Source organism: Hylobates moloch, unplaced genomic scaffold (assembly GCF_009828535.3).
Source record: "Hylobates moloch isolate HMO894 unplaced genomic scaffold, HMol_V3 SCAFFOLD_7, whole genome shotgun sequence".
NCBI lineage: Eukaryota > Metazoa > Chordata > Mammalia > Primates > Hylobatidae > Hylobates > Hylobates moloch.
Window position 1 is genome coordinate 15545342 of NW_026652282.1, and position 21302 is coordinate 15566643.

Consider the following 21302-nt stretch of genomic DNA (forward strand, 5'->3'; position numbering starts at 1 on the left):
AATTATCTTTTTAAGGTTTTTTTTGTTTGTTTTTTGTTTTTTTTTTTTGTTTGTTTGTTGTTTTTTTTGAGATGGAGTCTCGCTCTGCGGCCCAGGCTGGAGTGCAGTGGCGCAATCCCGGCTCACTGCAAGCTCCGCCTCCCGGGTCCACACCATTCTCCTGCTTCAGCCTCCCGATTAGCTGGGATTACAAGGGCCCGCCACAACACCTGGCTAATATTTTGTATTTTTGGTAGAGACAGGGTTTCACCATGTTGGCCAGGCTGGTCTTGAACTCCTGACCTCATGTGATCTGCCTGCGTTGGCCTCCCAAAGTACTGGGACTACAGGTGTGAGCCACTGCACCCGGTATAAGATTTTTTACATTATAGAACTAACATGGTTGTTGTTAACAACTGAAAAAAAGCAAAGAAGAATAAAGAAAATGTTAACAACTTCTCTCCCTTCTCGATTATCCTTTTCCCCCAGAGGTAACTAAAACTAGCAGTTTAAAATGGCCCCTTCCACCCTCTTCTTGCTCTTACAAAAATAGACAAGCATTTATTCAGTCATTGAATTAAAAAAAACCTTTGAGTACGTACCATGTGTCAGATACTGTTCTAGGCATACATAATACAAGATAGGCTGAAGTCCCCTCATCAAACACATATCTCAGTGTGAAGAGAAAGACGATAAACAATGTACATACTTTTTTTTTTTTTAAAGAAGGAGTCTTGCTCTGTTACCCAGGCTGGAGTGCAGTGGCACGATCTTGGCTCACTGCAACCTCCACCTCCTGGGTTCAAGTGATTCTCCTGTCTCAGCCTCCCGAGTAGCTGGGACTATGGGCATGCCCCACCACGCTGGGCTAATTTTTGTATTTTTAGTAGAGACGGGGTTTCACCTTGTTGGCCAAGCTGGTATTGAACTCCTGACCTCAGGTGATTTGCCTCCCTCGGCCTCCCAAAGTGCTGAGATTACAGGTGTGAGCCACCATGCCCAGCCTGTACATACATTTTTTTTTTTTTTTTTTTTTTTTGAGATGGAATCTTGCTCTGTTGCCAGGCTGGAGTGCAGTGGCGTGATCTCAGCTCACTGCAACCTCTGCCTCTTGGGTTCAAGCAATTCTCCTGCCTCAGCCTCCCAAGTAGCTGGGACTACAGGTGCACGCCACCACACCCAGCTAATTTTTGGTTTTTTTGGTAGAGATGAGGTTTCACCATGTTGGCTAGGATGGTCTCAATCTCTCGACCTTGTGATCCGCCTGCCTCAGCCTCCCAAAGTGCTGGGATTACAGTAGTGAGCCACCACGCCCAGCCGTACATATATATTTTTTTAAGAAAGATAGAATCACACTGCGCACTGTATTCTGCAACTGAATTTTTCCCCGAAAAATTTTATCATGAACATCACCCCAAGTTAGTAAAGATAGACCTAACTCATTCTTTTTAGTACATACATATTATTCTGTAGTATACATGTACCATAACAGTTATGGAGCAACTAAATCTTATTCAATTGATAGACATCCAGATTGGTTCCAGGATTCTGCATTTAAAAACAATGCTATAACTAGCATTCCTATATATAAGGAACTCATACGACTCAACAGCAAAAAAAAAAAAAAAAAAACAAGTAATCCAATTTAAAAAATAGGCAAAGGACCTGAATAGATATTTTCCCAAAGACATACAAATGGCCAACAGGTGTACGAAAAGATGCTCAACGTCACTAATTATCAGGGAAATGCAAAGCACAACCACAATGAGATAGATACCATCTCTCACCAGTTAGAATGGCTGTTATCAAAAAGACAAAACGTAAGTGTTGACCAGGGTATGTAGAAAGGGAACGCTTGTACTCTGTTGATAGGAATATGGATTAGTACAGCCATTATAGAAAACGGTATAGAAGTTCCTCAAAACATTAAAAATAGAAGTACCATATGATCCAGCAATCCCACTACTGGGTATATATCCAAAGGAAATGAAATCAGTATCTTGAAGAGATATTTGCATTCCCATGCTCAGTGTGGCATTATTCACAATAGTCAAGATATGGTAACAACCCAAGTGTCTATCAAGACAGAAAAAGAAAATGTGACTGATATACGTGTGTGGATTTATATATTATATATGTATATAGATATATCACTATCTATCTATCTATCTATCTATCTATCTATCTATCTATCTATCTATCTAGTAATTCCTTGATATTTGTAGGGAATTGGTTCCAGGAGCCCTCTCGGATACCCAAATCCCTGCATGCTCAAGTCCCTCATATAAAATAGCATGGTATTTGCATAAAACCTATGCACATCCTTCCATATACTTTAAGTCATTTCTAAATTACTTATAATACCGAATGCCCTGTAAATACTATGTCAATAGTTGTTATACTGTATTGTTTAGGGAATAATGACAAGAAAAAGTCTGTACATGTTAAGTACAGGCACAACCATCTGTTTTAAAAAAATAAATTCGGCCAAGCTCAGTGGCTCACGCTTGTAGTCCCAGCACTTTGGGAGGCCAAGGCAGGAGGATCATTTGAGCCCAGGAGTTCGTGACTAGCTGGGCAACATGGTGAAACCCCATCTCTACATAAAATACAAAAATTAGCTGGACGTGATGGCGCACACCTGTTATCCCAGCTACTCTGGAGGCTGAGGCAGGAGAATCACTTGAGCCTGGGAGGTCAAGGCTGCAGTGGGCCAAGATCGCACCACTGCACTCCAGGTTGGGCAATAAAGTGAGACCCTGTCTCAAAAAAAAAAAAAAAATCCACTGAAGGGAAACCCATGCATACAGAGGGCTGATTGTACATGTACAATGGAATATTATTCCAACATAAAAAAGAAATCCTGACATTATGACAACATGGATAAACCTGGAGGGCATTTTGCTAAGTGAAATAAGTCAGACAAATACTGTATGACATCACTTATATGTGGAATCTAAAAAAGCTGAACTCATAGAAACAGAGAGTAGTATGGTGGTTGCCAGGGGCTGAGAGGTGGAGGATATCTGGAGATACAGGTATATCAAATCATCACATTGTATACCTTAAATATATACAATTTTATTTGCCAGTTATAAATATGTTATAATTATAGTTTTATGTCAATAAAGCTGGAAAAAATCCTCTGTGTGTGTGTGTGTGTGTGTGTGGACATATATCCATAAGTTTTAGTGGCTTTTTTAATGTAAGATTTTACAATGTGGAATTTATGGAATTTATATGTTTAAAATTGTAATAGCTACTTCAAAAGGGTTGTAACATTGGACAATCTGAAAAACAACATACCATATTTATTTATAATTTCATTATAATTTTTGGATTTTTACCTTTGTTTAGAAAATTTCTCTTTCTCTCTGTCTCTCTCTGCACACACACACATACACACAAATTCTCAAATTTAACAGCTACGTTGAGATGTAATTTACATACCACAAATTTTACCCATTTACAATTCAATGACAGTATGTTTACAGAGTTTTGCAACTATCACCATTATCTAACTTTTGAACATTTTTGCCATCTTAAAAAGAAAACTCATAACCATTGAGCAGTCATTTCTCAGTCACCTCCTCCCATCACAGCCCTAGGCAACCACTAATCTATTTTCTGTCTCTATGGATTTGCCTATTCTGGGCATTTCGTATAAATGAGATCACACAATGTGTGGTCTTTTGTGGCTGGCTTCTTTCACTCAGCACAATGTTTTTGAGGTCATTCATGTTGTATTCTATATCAGTACTTCAATCCTTCTTATAGGTGAATAATATTCCATTGTATGGATAGACCACACTTTGTTTGTCCGTTCATGAGTTGATAGATATTTAGGGTGTTTCCACTTGTTGGCTATTATAAACAATGGTGTTATGAACATTCATGGGCAAGTTTTTGTGTGTACATGTTTCATTTCTCTTGAGTAAATACTTGGTAATGGAATTGCTGGGTTATATGGTAACTCTATGTTTAACATTTTGAGGAACTTGAAAACTTTTTTCCCAAGAGGCTAACCAGTTTACCATTTCCACCATCAGTGTGTGAGGATTCCAAGTTTTCTACATCATTGCCAACTCTTGTTATGATCTCTTTTTATTTATTTATTTTTTTTGAGACAGAGTTTCACTCTTGTTGCCCCAGGCTGGAGTGTAGTGGCACAGTCTTGGCTCACTGCAACCTCCACCTCCTGGGTTAAAGTGATTCTCCTGCCTCAGCCTCCCGAGTAGCTGGGACTACAGGCGTGCGCCACCATGCCCAGCTAATTTGTGTGTGTTTAGTAGAGACAGGGTTTCTCCATGTTGGCCAGGCTGGTCTCCAACTCCTGACCTCAGGTGATTTGCCCGCCTTGGCCTCCCAAAGTGCTGGGATTACAGGTGTGAGCCACCGCGCCCAGCTTGAGCTCTCTTTTTTCTTATTGTTCTCTTAGTGGTGTGAGATAGAATCTCATTGTGGTGTGAGATAGAATCTCATTTTAGTGTTGCGTTGTATTTCCCTAACGATTAATGATGTTGAGCATCTTTCCATGTGCTTATTGCACATTTGCACATCTTTAGAAATATTTCAGGTTCATTTTCTATTTTTAATTATCACTCTTTATTTTTGCATTGCAAGAGTTCTTTATTCTATATACACATCACTTATTCAGTATATATATATATTTTTTGAGACAGGGTCTCACTTTGTTGCCCAGGCAAAGGCGATCATGGCTCACTGCAGCCTTGGCCTGCGGGGCTCAATTGATCCTCCTGCCTCAGCCCCTTAAGTAGCTGGGGCTACAGGCACAAGCCAGCACACTTGGCTGATTTTTGTATTTTTGATGAGACGGGATTTCACCATGTTTCCCAGACTGATCTTGAACTCCTGGGCTCAAGAGATCCACCTGCTTCAGCTTCCCAAAGTCCTGGGATTACAGGCGTGAGCCACCACGACTGGCCACTTGTTCAATATTTGATTTGCAAACATTCTCTCCCATTCTGTGGGATGTCTTATCCCTTTCTCTGTGGTATTATTTGTAGTGCAAACATTTTTCATTTTGATGAAATCCAATTTATGTGCGTTTTTGGTGTTGTATCCAAGAAGGCATTGCCTAGCTCAGAGTCATAAGGATTCATTCCTGTGTTCTTTTCTAAGAGTTTTATAGGTTTAGCTCCTACATTTAGGTTTCTGATCCATTTTGAGTTAATTTTTATGTATGGTGTGAAGGAAGGGTTCAGCTTTATTCTTTTACATGTGGATATCCAGTTGTCCCAGAACCATGACTCAAAGACTGTTCTTTCCTTCTTGGCACTCTTGTCAAAAATCAGTTGACCATAATATAAGGGTTTGTTTCTGGCCTTTAAATTGTATTCTATTTGTCTGTGTCTATGTCTATCCTAATTCTAGTACCACGCTGTCCTAATTATTGTAACTTTACAAACTTACTACAGTTTTAAAACTGGTAAATGTGAGTTGAACTTTGCACTTCTTTTTAAAGATTGTTTTGGCTATTTTGGATCCTTTGCATTTTCATGTAAATTTCAGAATCAGCTTGTCAATTTGCAGAAATACCAGCTGAGAATTTGATAGGGATTATGTTGAGTCTGTAGATCAATTTGAAGGCTATTATCATCTTAACAATATTAAGTTGTCCAATCCATGAACGTGAAATATTGTTCTATTTAAATCTTCTTTAATTTCCTCCAATAATATTCTGAACTTTTCAGTGTACAAGTCTACAACTTATTTTGCTAAATTTATTTCTAAATATTTTATTCCTTTTGCTGCTATAGTAAATGGAATTGTTTTTCTTTTCTTTCCTTTTCTCTTTTTTTGGAGACAGGGTCTCACTCAGTCACTGAGGCTGGAGTGCAGTGATGTGATCGTAGCTCACTGCATCCTCAAATTCCTGGGCCTTACATTAAAATTAGTGTGCACCACCACACCCGGCTAATTTTTTCAATTTTCTGTAGAGACAGGGTTGCACTATGTTGCCTAGGCTGGGTCTCGAACTCCTGGGCTCAAGTGATCCTCCAGTCTCGGCTTCCCAAAGTGCTGGGATTACAGATGTGAGCCACTGCACCTGGCCTGTTTTCTTAATTATATTTTTAGATTCTTGATTTCTAGTGTATAGAAATACAATTGATTGGCCGGGTGTGGTGGCTCATGCCTGTAATCCTAGCACTTTGAGAGGCTGAGGTGGGTGGATCACCAGGTCAGATCAAGACCACCCTGGCCAATATGGTGAAACCCTGTCTCTACTAAAAATACAAAAATTAGCTGGGCGTGGTGGCACATGCCTGTAGTCCCAGCTACTCAGGAGGCTGAGGCAGAAGAATGGCTTGAACCCGGGAGGCGGAGGTTGTGGTGAGCCGAGATCAAACCACTGCACTCCAGCCTGGGCCACAGAGCAAGACTCTGTCTCAAAAAAAAATTGATTTTTGGATATTGATCTTGTACAATCTTGATTAACTTGTATGTTAGTTTTAATCTTTTTCTAGTAGAGTCCTTGACATTTTCTATATCCTAGATCATATCTGTTAATGGAGACAGTTTTACTTCTTTTCCAATCTGGATCCCTTGTATTTATTTTTCTTGTATAATCATCTTGGTTTTATTTTTCTTGTATAATCATCCTGGCTAAAACTTCCAGTACAGTGTTGAATAAAACTGGTGACGGCAGATATACTTGTCTTATTTCTGATCTTAAGGGAATGCATTCACTCTTTGATAATTAAGTATGATGTTAGCTGTGTATTTTTGTAGATGCCTCTCATCAAGTGGAAGAAGTTCCTTTCTATGCCTAGTTTGGTTAGTGTTTTTATCATGAAAGAGTGTTGAATTTCATCAGATAAATTTTTCTGCATGCATTGAGATGATCATGTGATTTTTGTGATTTTTTAAAATTTCAACTTTTATTTTCGATTCAAGGAGTACATGTGCAGATTTGTTACATGGGTATATTGTGTGATGCTGAGGTTTGATGTATGAGTGATTTCGTCACCCAGGTAGTGAGCATAATACCCAATACTTAGTTGTTCAGCCCTTGCCCTCCTCTCTGCCTCCCCCTCTAGTAGTTCCCAGTGTCTATTTTTCCCATCTTTATGTCCATGTGTACCCAATGTTGAGCTCCCACTTAAAAGTGAGAACATATGGTATTTGGTTTTCTGTTCCTATGTTGATTCACTTAGGATAATGGCTTCCAGCTGCATCCATGTTGCTGCAAAGGAAATGATTTTGTTTTTTTTATGGCTGTGTAGTATTTCATGGTGTATATGTATTGCATGTTCGTTATCCAATCCACCGTTGATGGACACCTAGATTGATTCCGTGTTTTTGCTATTGGGAATAGTTCTATGATGAACATACGAGTGCGTGTGTTTTTGGTACAATGATTTATTTTCCTTTGGGTATATACCTAGTAATGGGATTGCTGGGTCCAAATGGGAGTTCCATTTTTAGCTCTTTGAGAAATCTCCAAACTGCTTTCTACAGTGACTGAACTAGTTTGCATTTACATGAACGGTGTATAAGCATTCTGTTTTCTCTGCAGCCTTGCCAATATTTATTATTTTTTGACTTCTGAATAATAGCCATTCTGACTGGTGTGAGATGATATCTCATTGTGGTTTTGATTTGCATTTCTCTGATGTTCAGTGATGTTGAGCATTTTTTCATGTTGGTTGGCTGCTTATATGTCTGTTTTTTGTTTGTTTGTTTGTTTGTTTTTTTAAGATGGAGTTTCGCTCTTGTTGCCCAGGCTGGAGTGCAATGGTGCAATCTTGGTTCACTGCAACCTCCACCTCCCGGGTTTAGGCAATTCTCCTGTCTCAGCCTCCGAAGTAGCCGGGATTACAGGCGCATGCCACCACACCCGGCTAATTTTTGTATTTTTAGTAGAGACGGGGTTTCATCATATTGGTCAGGCTGGTCTCGAACTCCTGACCTTGTCATCCACCCGCCTCGGCCTCCCAAAGTGCTGAGATTACAGGTGTGAGCCACCATGCCCTGCCATATGTCTTGTTTTGAGAAGTGTTTGTTCATATCCTTTGCCCACTTTTTAATGGGGCTATTTGTTTTTTGCTTGTTGAATAGTTTAAGTTCCTTATAAATTCTGGATATTAGACCTTTGTTGCATAGTTTGTGAAGATTTCCTCCCAATCTTTAGGTTGCCTGCTTACTCTGTTGATATTTTCTTTTGCTGTGCAGAAGTTCTTTAGTTTAATTAGTTCTCATTTGTCAATGTTTGTTTTTGTTACAATTGCTTTTGAGAACTTAGTCATAAATTATTTGCTAAGGCTGATGTCTAGAAGGGTATTTCCTGGGTTTTCTTCTAGGATTTTTATAGTTTGAGGTCTGACATTTATTAATAAGTCTAATCCATCTTGAGTTAATTTTTGCATATGGTGATAGGTAGAGGTCCAGTTTCATTCTTCTGCATATGAATAGCCAGTTATCCCAGTGTCATTTATTGAATAGGGAGTCCTTTCCGCATGGTTTATTTGTCCTGTGTTAATATGGTATATTACATTGGTTGATTTCAGCTATTAGACAAAGCTTGCATTCCTAGAATAAATCCCACTTACCCATGGTGTATAATCCTTTTTATATGTTTCTGGATGCCATTTGCTAGTATTTTTAGGATTTCGTATCTATATTCATAAGAGATACTGGTCTGTAGTTTTCCTGTGATCTTTATCTGGTTTTTGTATCAAGGTAATACTAGCTTCTAAGTGGGCAGTATTCCCACCTCTTCTTTTTGGAAGAGTTTGTGAGTGATTGGTATGAATTCTTCCTTAAATGTTTCATAGAATTCACCAGCGAAGCCATCTGGCTCTGGGCTTGTCTTTGTGAATCATTTGATTAGTTAGTCTTTTTACTTGTTACAGGCATGTTCAGTTTTTTAATTTCTTCCTAGTCAGTTTTGATCATTTGTGTCATTCTAGCAATTTGTCCTTTTCATCTATGTTATCTAATTTGTTGGTCTACAATTGTTCTTAGTATTTCTTTATAATCTTTCTTACTTTTGTAAGGTCAGTAGTGATGTCCCCTCTCACTCTTGATTTTAGAAATTTGAGTCTTTTTTCTTTTTTTTCTTGGACATTCTAAAGGTTTGACAATTTAATTGATCTTTTCAAAGAACCAATTTTTAGTTTTGTTAATTTTTCTTTATTATCTTTCCATTCTCTATTTCATTTCTTACTGCTCTATTCTTTATTATTTCCTTTTATGTGCTTATGTTGGGTTCAGTTTACTCTTTTTTCCAATTTTTTATTTTACTTATTTTATTTTTTTTGAGATGGAGTTTTGCTCTTGTTGCCCAGGCTGGAGTGCAATGGCGTGATCTCAGCTCACTGCAACCTCTGCCTCCCAGGTTCAAGTGATTCTCCTGCCTCAGCCTCCCAAGTAGCTGGGATTACAGGCATGAGCCACCACATCCAGCCTTTTTCCAATCTTTTAAAGTGGAAGATTATGTTATTGATTCGAGATCTTTTTTCTTTTTTAATATAGGCATCTATAGCTATAAATTTTTATCTAAGCACTACTTCATATGTTTTGGTATGTTGTATTTTCATTTTCACTCATCTTAAAGTATTTTCTGACTTCTCCTGTGATTTCTTCTTTGACCTATTGGTTAAGATTTTGTTTAATTTTCTCATATTTATGACTTGCCCAAATTTCTTCTGTTGTTAATTTTTAATTTATTTATTTTCCCCAATTACTTTCTGTTATTAATTTACTTCTTTCAATAAATCTTAAATTTTCTTCAAAGTAAAGATACTTTGATCTTAATCCTTTTAAATCTATTAAGGCTTATATTATGGCCTAGCATCGAGTCTATTGTGGAGAATGTTCCACATGTACTATAGAAGAATATAATTCTCTTGTTGTTGGGTGGAGTGTTTTATACATATCTGTGAGGTCTAGTTGGTTTGAGTGCTGTTCAAGTCTTCTATGTCCATGTTGATTTTCCACCTAGTTGTTTCATCCGTTACTGAAAGTCGACTATTGAAGTCTCAGTATTATTGTTGAATTGTCTATGTCTCCCTTCAGTTCTGTCCGTTTTTGCTTCATGTAGTTTTGAGCTCTGTTGTTAGGTTCTCATGTGTTTATAATTGTTTCATCTTCTTGATGGACTGTTTTATCACTATAAAATACCCCTCTTTGTCTCTGGTAACAATTTTTGTCTTAAAGTCCATTTTGTCTGCTGTTGGTATGCCACTCCAGCTCTCATGCTTGCCGTTTGCATGGAATTTCCTTTTTGTCTTTTTCCTTTTAAACTCTTTGTATCTTTGAAACTAAAGTGTGTCTCCTATTGACAACATATAGTTAGATCTTGTTTTGTTGTTTTTATCCAGTTTCACAATCTCTGCCTTTTGATTATTTAATCCATTCTCATATGATGTTATTATTGATACACCTGGATTTACATCTATCATTTTGCCATATGTGTGTGTGTGTGTGTGTGTGTGTACACGCACAAAAAATATGAAGAGGAACAAAATAGTCATTATATGTATGTGTGTGACTATTTTGTTCCTCTGTTCCTCCTTTATTTGAAAATTTATTTTTGTAAATGGTCTGAGATAGAGGTTGAAATCTAGGTTGTTAGCTAACTATCCTAGCACTCTTTTTAAAAATTGTCCTTTTCTACTGAATTGCAATACCTCTGTATTATATATATTATTCCCATACACAGTTTGATATATTTATGAATTTTTTTTTTTTTGAGACAGAGTCTGGCTCTGTTGCCCAGGCTGCAGTGCAATGGTGCAATCTCAGCTCACTGCAACCTCCGCCTCCTGGGTTCAAGCAATTCTCCTGCCTCAGCCTCCCAAGTAGTTGGGACTACAGGCACGCGCCACCATGCCCAGCTAATTTTTGTATTTTTAATAGAGACGGGATTTCACAATTTTGGCCAGGATGGTTTCGATCTCTTGCCTTTGTCATCCACCCACCTCAGCCTCCCAAAGTGCTGGGATTACAGGCGTGAGCCACAGCACCCGGCCTTTGTTTATGAAATTACTATTATGTCCTACTCATGTATCAGTCTTCTCTTGTGTCAATATCTGTTGTTTTATCTCAGTGATTTAACGATACATTTCAATATCTGATATAGTAAGTTCCTCTTTATTTTCCTTCTTTTCAAATGATTGTTCATGTGAGTTTTGACATTCAAAAGAAAATACTATTTGTAATCCTTTTAAAACTTCACAAAATGCATGTGTGCATGCACACACACATACACATACATATACATATGCATACATTTACCATCTAGTAGTGATATGTGAGAATCTAGGCAATTCATTTAAAGTAAAAATTCATAAATAGTAATATTGCACAACAAAATGAAACACAACAAGATGATTTATGTTACTTTTACCTAATTATTGTTTTCTTTACAGAGTGCATACTATGGAAAACAGTGCCCTCAAGATATTAAGAGAGAGAGTGATTTCACGAAAAAGTGACCTTATTCGTGCTTTCCAACTTCAAGACCACAGAAAATCAGGTAACAAATTTGTATAACATTTACCATTTCTTAACACACCAAGTTACATACAGATCACTTTTCATTTTCTTTGCTTCCTTAGGATTTCAGTTCTCCATTTTTACTAAGAAGGAAGAATAGAGATAAAAATAAAATATAATCCATTATTTGCTCAAAAAAGGCATATTTCTCCCTTTTAGCAAGCTATTTTCAACTTGGAAAACTAACAACAACCCTGAATTAAACTTTTTTTTTTTTTTTTGAGACAGAGTCTTGTTCTATTGCCTTGGCTGGAGTGCAGTGGCGTGATCTCAGCTCACTGCAACCTCCGCCTCCTGGGTTCAAGCGATTCTCCTGCCTCAGCCTCCTAAGTAGCTAGGATTATAGGCGTGCACCACCACACCCAGCTAATTTTTGTGTTTTTAGTAGAGATGGGGTTTCACCATGTTGTTCAGGCTGGTCTGAAATTCCTGACCTCATGATCCGCCCACCTTGGCCTTCCAAAGTGCTGGGATTACAGGTGTGAGCCACCGGGCCCTAAACCTCTATTCTGATAGTATGCTAGACTAGACATTCTGGAGGGCCTTCTTGTTAACAAACAGCTAGATTTTGTAGGATGTAGAATGTTAATGCATTTACCAGCCTCACAGTAATGTGAATCTTCCAGCTGCATCTTCACTTTCCGTGAAAGATGATTTGAAACCACATGTGGGAGCATAGAGCAACAAGAAAGCACAAAAGGCTAGATTGTCCTGGGGCCCAGTGCTGATATTGGTATAGCAATCAATTCTGAGACTAAATTATAATATAGTAGAAAGATGGAAAAGCTGAATTTGAGACTTCCATCATCATGCTTGGACCCTCAAAGTGGCTAAAGTTGTCCTAAGTCTGTAATGCTCCCTGACTCCTGGCAAGCAAATGCAAATTTGTCTTTGAGGGAAGCATCCCTAATTTTGGCCACTCACGTATCCAGAGATTAAGATCAACTCACATGAGCTCACAATCAAAAATTACCAAACAAACAAGGATACAAACTACCATGAGTGAGAGTCAGCAGAAACAACAGTTATTTCCCCGAGGACATCAAATATTGGAATTATCAAATAAATATGTTCAAAGGAAATATGGAACCAGAAACATGCATTTGGGAATGATTTGAAGAAAAACCAAAGAGATAGAAAATATGCTTGTTAAAAAAAGAAAAAGCATAATGGATGGGTTAAATGGAAGATTAGACGCTACTCAAGAAAGAATTAGTTCAGGAGTTATAAACAGGCCAGGCGCAGTGGCTCATGCCTGTAATCCCAGCACTTTGGGAGATTGAGGTGGGCGGATCACCTGAGGTCAGGAGTTTGAAACCAGCCTGGCCAAAATGGTGAAACCCCACCTCTACTATAAAATACAAAAAAAAAAAAAAAAAAAAAATTAGCCGGCCATGGTGGCAGGTGCCTGTAATCCCAGTTACTTGGGAGGCTGAGACAGGAGAATTGCTTGAACCCAGGAGGCGGAGGTTGCAGTGACCCGAGACCGCACCATTGCACTCCAGCCTGGGTGACAAGAGTGAAACTCTGTCTCAAACAACCAAGAGTTATGAACAGTAAAATGAGAAGTTGAACATACACCTACTCAGGGTACTGGGAGGAGAGAATAGAATGTAAGAGACCATATATTTGACATGGTAATGGCTGAGACATTTCCAGAATTGATAAAAGACTCAAATTCATAAAGAGGAACAGTGATTCTCAAGTAGAATGAAGTTAAATCCACACCTACACACATTTGTTGTGAAACTCCAGAGCACCAGTAGCAAAGAAAAAATCTTTAAAAAGCAGGCAGAGAGGAAACACATATTGCTACAAAGAGCTAACAATTAGACTGATAGATTTCTCAACAGTTGCAAAATTAGACCATAGAATCATATATACAAAACACTGTAAATTAAATTTAGAAAAACATATACCATGAAAACACTAACAAAAACAAAGCGAAGACAGCTTTATTAGTATCAGGCAAAGTAGACTCTAAGGAAGTATATATTACTAGAAATAAAAAAGGACATTTCATAATGATAAAATATTAATTATGCCAATTGAATCCATTCTAAATGTGTATGTACTTATTCATATAGCTTCAAAACTATTCAAAACAAAAATTGACAGAATAAAAAGTAGAAGTAGAAAAATCTACCACGATAGAGGGAGGTTTTAATACTCCTCTCTCAGGAACTAAAAGAACAAACAGATAAAAGATTAGCAGACTCTTTTTTTTTTTTGAGACGGAGTCTCGCTCTGTCTCCCATGCTGGAGTGCAGTGGCATGATCTCGGCTCACTGCAACCTCTGCCTCCCGAGTTCAAGCGATTCTCCTGCCTCAGACTCCTGAGTAGCTGGGACTACAGGCGTGTGCCACCATGCCCAGCTAATTTTTTGTATTTTTGGTAGAGATGGGGTTTCACCGTGTTAGCCAGAATGGTGTTGATCTCCTGACCTCGTGATCCACCCACCTTGGCCTCCCAAAGTGCTGGGATTACAGGCGTGAGCCACCGCGCCCGGCCAGCAAACTTTTTTCTTAAAAGACTACGTAGAACTCTGTACCCAGATTTCAGAATGCATATTCTTATCAAGCACAAATGGACCATTTACAAAAAGTGACTGCACACTGGAACATAAAGTGAATCTCAATAGGTTTTGAAGTATTGGAAACATTACAGAATAAATTCTCTGACATATACAACTCAGTAACATAAGATAGTAATAAAATCACCCTTTGGCTTGGAAATGAGAAATATACTTAGAAATAATCCTTGGCTCGGGCCGGGCGTGGTGGCTCACGCCTGTAATCCCAGCACTTTGGGAGGCTGAGGAGGGTGGATCACAAGGTCAGGAGATCGAGACCATCCTGGCTAACATGGTGAACTCCCGTCTCTACTAAAAATACAAAAAATTAGCCAGGCGTGATGGCAGGCACCTGTAGTCCCAGCTACTCGGGAGGCTGCAGCAGGAGAATGGCATGAACCCGGGAGGCAGAGCTTGCAGTGAGCCGAGATCGCGCCACTGCACTCCAGACTGGGAGAGAGAGCGAGACTCCGTCTCAAAAAAAAAAAAAAAAAGAAAGAATCCTTGGCTCAAAGAGAATCACAATGGAAATTAGAATGCTGAAACTGAATGACAATGAAAATACAATGTATTAGAATTTATGGGATGCAAATTAGAGAGGCATTGATGATAACCTTAAATGTAAAAGTTGAAGTTATGATTAACAAAGTAAAAAAAAAATTAGGTTTTGTTTTGTTTTGAGATGGAGTCTCCCTCTGTCACCCAGGCTGGAGTGCAGTGGCACGATCTTGGCTCATTGCAACCTCTGCCTCCCAGGTTCAAGCAATTCTTCTGCTTCAGCCTCCCCAAGTAGCCGGGGAGGCACATGCCACCACGCCCAGCTAATTATTTTTGTATTTTGCATTTTTGTATTTTTAGTAGAGACAAGGTTTCATCATGTTGGCCAGGCTGGTCTCCAACTCTTGGCCTTAGGTGATCCACCTGCCTTGGCCTCCCAAAGTGCTGGGATTACAGGCATGAGCCACTGTGCCTGGCCAAAAAATGGTTCTTTGAGGAAACTGTTGAAGTTGATGAAACCATGGTGAGAGAGAGAAAAAAAAACAACAACAACAAACAACCAGTGCAAGTGTAGGGAGGAGCTGTTGTCTAAGGCTGAGAGGACCCAAGGAAGGAAAAACTTGGAAGGGACCCCTACTCCCAATCAAGATATGAGATCAAGCCCTCATTGGTGAGGATGTGGCTATGGTCCGCTGGATAGGGCAGAAGTTCACTGAGGTGCCTCAAGTTAGAGCTGGGTCTAGATCAAGCCCTCGTTGGTAAGGATGTGGCTATGGTCCGCTGGATAGGGCAGAAGTTCACTGAGGTGCCTCACGTTACAGTTGGGTCTTCAGCTGGTGGGCCAGGACTAGAGAGGATGGAGCCACCCACTGAGGTGCCAGCAAGACCCTCTTTGGGCTGTGCACCACCGCGTCTCCCACACACTAATGGCGAGGAAGCCATGGGCTGTGGTGTCAGTGAAATTTACTAGAAGGTGGGTGCCACTACATTTTCCACACATGCTAACCATGCTGTGCTGTAGAAACAAGAAGCAAGGCACACCAGAACCAGAAAGAAAAGCTTTTTCTTTTGCTATTCTTTGCAGTGTTCTTCCTGCACTGTCTACTAACAGAGCCTAATGTTATATGAGCTGCCAAAGAGGAAATGATGACAGGGTCCAGCTCTAGTATCACAAAACGTGGAAAAAAAAAAAAAAAGACTAGTTTTGGAGCTAAGTGGGAATAAATTGATAGCTGGGGTAGCCAGCAATTAGCTTTTAGATAACAAAAATCTTAAAAGATACCATTCACAATAGATAATCAAGTACTGTGGGAGAAACCTAATGCATGAGGTATGAGATTTCTTTTTTTTTTTTTGAGACAGAGTCTTGCTCTGTCGCCCAGGCTAGAGTGCAGTGGCACAATCTTGGTTCACTGCAAGCTCCGCCTCCTGGGTCCACACCATTCTCCTGCCTCAGCCTCCCGAGTAGCTGGGATTACAGGCGCCCGCCACCATGCCCGGCTAAGTTTTTGTATTTTTAGTAGAGACAGGGGAGGTATGAGATTTCTAAGATGTTATTAAGATAAATCAAAGGGGACTGAAATAAATGGGTGGGTATTACTGTTTTCAAGAACTGTAAGGGTTGAAGTTGTCAAGATACAAATTCCTCCCAAATTGAGCTATAGTTTCAATGCAATCTCAGTCAAAATCCCAAGGTGGGGATTTTTCAGTAGATCTTGAGAATCTGTATCTAAAAGTCATGTGGAATTACAAAAGGCCCCAAATAGCCAAGATGTTCCTGAAGAAAAAGAATAAGGTGGGAAGACTTTCCCTATTATATATCAAGATTATAAAAGTACAGTAATTAGAATGGTATGCAGTTGGCACCAGAATACCCATATAGACAATGGAAGCAAGTAGAGAATCCTGAAACAGATTCATGCATATATAGACACTTGAAGGTCCCACTGCTGAGCAGTGGGCAAAGGAGTCTTTTTCAATAAACGATGCTGGGCCAAATGGATATCCATATAAAAATAGAAACAGCCTATATGTAATAAAGATATTTGTGTTTTGAAAAATTACATATATTAGGAGGAAAAGAATATTAGTTGTGAAATGACAGGTGAATAATACATCTTTTATTCTTTGTATTCTTTTGTGTTTTCAAATCTTCTATAATAAGCAAACCTAGGCCACACATGGTGGCTCACACCTGTAATCCCAGCACTTTGGGAGGCCAAGGTGGGCAGATCACTTGAGGTCAGGAGTTCAAGACCAGCCTGGCCAACATGGTGAAACTCCATCTTTACTAAAAGTACAAAAAATTAGCCGGGTATGGTGGCGTGCACCTGTAATCCCAGCTACTCGGGAGGCTGAGGCAGGAGAATCACTTGAACCCAGGAGGCGGAGGTTGCAGTGAGCTGAGATGGCACCACTGCACTCCAGCCTGGGTGACAAGAGCCAGACTCCTTCTCAAAAAAATAAATAAATAAGCATACCTTACTTTGTTAATCAAAAAAAGGAAAAAAAAATCTAACACCTAAAGTCTGATTTCTTACAGGTGACAGGAAGGACACGATCTGTGGAACACTGAAGATATCCTTGAGTTACTTCTCCTTCAGGGCTGCAGGGCCTGGGAGAATAAATTATGAGGGAGAGCAGCTGGCCCCATGCTGCCCTGGCTCTCCCAAGGAGGTTGCATTCTTTAAAATCATATTTTAACAAATCATTTGGGCTTTGTTATTGTTGTTGTTAGGAAAACTTTCTGTGAGCCAGTGGGCTTTTTGCATGGAGAACATTTTGGGGCTGAACTTACCATGGAGATCCCTGAGTTCGAATCTGGTAAACATAGACCAAAATGGAAACGTTGAATACATGTCCAGCTTCCAGAATATCCACATTGAAAAACCTGTACAAGAGGCAAGTGAAACATAGCCCCAGCTAAAACCTGGCCAGGGTGAAACATAACTTAGTCCTTTGAAAAGCTGGGAGTGGCCGGGCATGGTGGCTCATGCCTGTAATCCCAGCACTTTCGGAGGCCAAGGCGGGCAGATCCCGAGGTCAGGAGTTCGAGACCAGCCTGACCAACATGGTGAAACCCCGTCTCTACTAAAAATACAAAAATCAGCCAGGTGTGGTGGTGCCCACCTGTAATCCCAGCTACTCAAGAGGCTGAGGCAGGAGAATTGCTTGAACCCAGGAGGCGGAGGTTGCAGTGAGCCAGGATCGTACCACTGCACTCCAGCCTGGGTGACAGAGCGAGACTCCGTCTCACAAAAAGAAAAGCTGGGAGTGGGATAATCTAATAGATGGAGTGGCAGTCTTAGGAAAAGCCAAAGGGGAATCTCCCAGGTACACTGTGGTCTGTTCAGCAAATTTGTGTGTTCCTAGGATAAGCAAAAAGAAAAAAAGAAGAAAAAGCTTCCACAAACAAGTCCACATCAAATACTGGATTTTTTTTTTAAGTGCTGTCTAGCAGAAGGGGAGATATGACATCCATGCTTTTTGTTTGTTTTTTGAGGTGGAGTCTCACTCTGTTGCCCAGGCTGGAGTGCAGTGGTGCAATCTCGGCTCACTGCAACCTCTGCCTGCCACGCTCAAGCGACTCTCCTGCCTCAGCTTCCCAAGTAGCTGAGATTACAGGCGCCTGCCACCATACCCAGCTAATTTTTATATTTTTAGTGGAGATGGGGTTTCACCATGTTGACCAGGCTGGTCTTGAACTCTTGACCTCAAGTGATCTGCCCACCTCGGCCTCCCAAAGTGCTGAGATTACAGGCATGAGCCCCTGTGCCTGGCCTGACATCCATGCTTTTATACAACATACCATTTCGAATACTTAATGTATTGCTTGTTAAGCCTGAGCGTACAGACTTGCTGACATGACCCAGAATACGTCTAAAAGAATTTTGAAATGTAGAATCTTTTCTTAGAATGTGAATATCAGGGAGATTTATCAGATCCCCATACTTATTAGTTAACAATTCATCAGCAGTTAAATATGACATTGAGCTGAAAGGGAGCTGGTTGGAGCTAGGACTTGGGTGATCATTTGCAGCGAAGATGAGACGTTAAGAGCAGAGAGAAGGGAAGTAAAGGTAGGTTAGAGACTAAAATATCCCCAGGAAGGAGGCTTTTGACTTCACTTCAGAGACAGTTTACCATGGTGACTAAGATCACAGGCCTTGGCTTCAGGCAGCCGAGATTTAAATCCCACTCACCAGCTCTGTGACCCTTGGCAAAGTTCCTTTATCTCCCTGTTTTCAAATTTGTAAAATGGACATAATAATAGTTCTGTTCTTGTTCCTTCTTGTTGTAGAGGACCGAATGAAATAATCCACATAAAGTTCTCTGTAAATGATGGCTGTGTTAGTTACTGCTGCCTTATTCATTTTGGCCCTGTCCCCTGAGGATCACAGACTGAATGAAGAGGGTGGGGGCTTCCAAGGGAAGGCTGGCCTTCTCAGATTTCTGTCTAAATCACATAATTTAAATTGTTGATGATGTTTTCTGTTTGTTACATTTGCTAAAAGCGATCTGTGTCATGAATTCAATATGTTCTAACACTTAGAAAATCTTTATTTTAGGCTCATTCTACTCTAGTTGAAACTCTGTACAGATACCGATCTGACCTGGAAATCATATTTAATGCCATTGACACTGATCACTCAGGTAAATAAATGAACTTTGATGAGTTCATTTAAAAAGCATATTTGTGTGTGTGTGTGTGTATGTTGGAGATACAAAGTGAGTACACTTTGATTGAGCCCTATAATTAATATGGTTTGACACCTTCATTGGTAAGATGGAGGCTTGCTTATGCATACTGTTAAATGAAAATTGTAGGAGCCCATTGTTTTGGACTAAGCTCCTTCACCAGGCCCCAACAGACTAGACTAAAAGTCAAAATGGGGTAGCAGTAGTAGAAAGCAAAGGCTAATCTGGTTCTCTGAAATCAGAACTCTGATTTTATCTATTTCATTTTTCATTTAACATGATGAAACTTGAGGGGAAAAACAAACTCATTTAATATTATTGTTATTTTAGTTTGGCTACAGGCTCTGTATTCAAGACCATAGAGTCCTACAGAAGCCTATGTAGCCATCAGTCAAACTGGAATAACTTTTTGTAAATCACCAGCACAAATGAAAAGATGATTTACTATCCATTTCAATATCTTATTTACTCATGGCCATAAAAATCATTCCTAGAAATCTGATTCTGTTTTGGGGACTAAGGGCTATGAAAACTCGTTTTCTGCTTTTTTTTTTTTTTTTTTTGCGACAGAGTTTCGCTCTTTTTGCCCAGGCTGGAGTGCAATGGCAGGATCTCGGCTCACTGCAACCTCCACCTCCCAGGTTCAAGCGATTCTCCTGCCTCAGCCTCCTGAGTAGCTGGGATTACAGGCATGCGCCCCCACACCCTGCTAATTCTTATTTTTAGTAGAGACGGGGTTTCTCCATGTTGGTCAGGCTGGTCTTGAACTCCTGACCTCAGGTGATCTGCCCACCTCAGCCTCCTAAAGTGCTGGGATTACAGGAGTGAGCCACTGCGCCCGGCCTTCTGCCTTTAGCTTTGATGCACAATTACTTATTTTCAAATTTTTTAAAAACTCATCAGATAATCCCCTACTGCAGAGACCTTTGAACACCAAAAAAAAAAAAAAAAAATCAATGATCAACACATTAAAGTAAATTATTGCCTATGAAAAAGGCAGCACCATTGTTTGTAATCCTCTTATTGACTCCCAGGGTATCTTCTCCCTCTGCTTTGATGTCACCCTCTTCTCTGCCCTCCTTCCATGCACCTCACCTTTCTATTTCAGGTCTTGTAATTTCTATACCACATTTAGTCCCATAGTCCACAGCCCTGTCCCCATTTCTTCACTGTTTGCTCATTCTGGCTTTAGAATAAGTTCAGGATCCCTTGGTAGTTGAAAGTGACATACTGTTTCTTATATTTATGATCTTACTCTTCCATATCCTTCAGTATCTTCATGGTCAGGCATTTTAGTGAGTTTCTAATTGGGGCTATTTAATCAGTGTGGCTTCCCCAACCCTTGCCTTAGATGGGTCTTAAAATGAACACTCACAACCTTCTCCTATATTCTTTTAGGCCTGATCTCCATGGAAGAATTTCGTGCCATGTGGAAACTTTTTAGTTCTCACTACAGTGTTCTTATTGATGATTCCCAAGTCAATAAGCTTGCCAACATAATGGACTTGAACAAAGATGGAAGCATTGACTTTAATGAGTTTTTAAAGGCTTTCTATGTAGTGCATAGATATGAGGACTTGATGAAACCTGATGTCACCAACCTTGGCTAAACACAAATGAGAGCTTCCCTCGGGCTCCCTGTAAACAGCTAGGCCCAAATCACAAGTACAGTCCTTTCCAACACGCCTGAAATTCAGTCAGTAGCAGAGAAAAGCAGATCCCAATTCATCCCACCATAGTATGGGTTTTGGAAGTCCCTAGCAAGCTGTTATTGGTAAGATTAGGTTAAATGTCAGTAATAGGATTTGGTTTCAGCATTAGTACCTACATATTGCCAGCGAGAAACTGGGTTTGAACCTAGTGGTGTTCTCCTGAGTGCCATCTAACCAGGAGGCCAGAGCGGTTTGAAACCATCCTGAAAGGAACTCACACAGCACAAGAGAAAACTACTAAGCACGACATCTGTGAGTGACTGAGGGAGACAGGAGGAATACCAGGTTATTCATGGAATAAAGTCTTTCCATCTTTAAA

General features: G+C 39.8%; 1 protein-coding gene across 1 annotated transcript in view; it reads left to right on the top strand.

Moving 5' to 3' along the window:
- The window catches only part of PPEF1 (protein phosphatase with EF-hand domain 1), a 147176-nt gene extending 125874 nt beyond the window's left edge, over positions 1-21302 (top strand). The window contains exons 20-23 of the mRNA XM_058441833.1: positions 11376-11482; positions 17311-17474; positions 19142-19226; positions 20670-21302. Coding sequence (XP_058297816.1) covers positions 11376-11482; positions 17311-17474; positions 19142-19226; positions 20670-20881 — 568 coding nt within the window. The 3' untranslated portion in view covers positions 20882-21302. The remainder of the gene's footprint in view (positions 1-11375; positions 11483-17310; positions 17475-19141; positions 19227-20669) is intronic.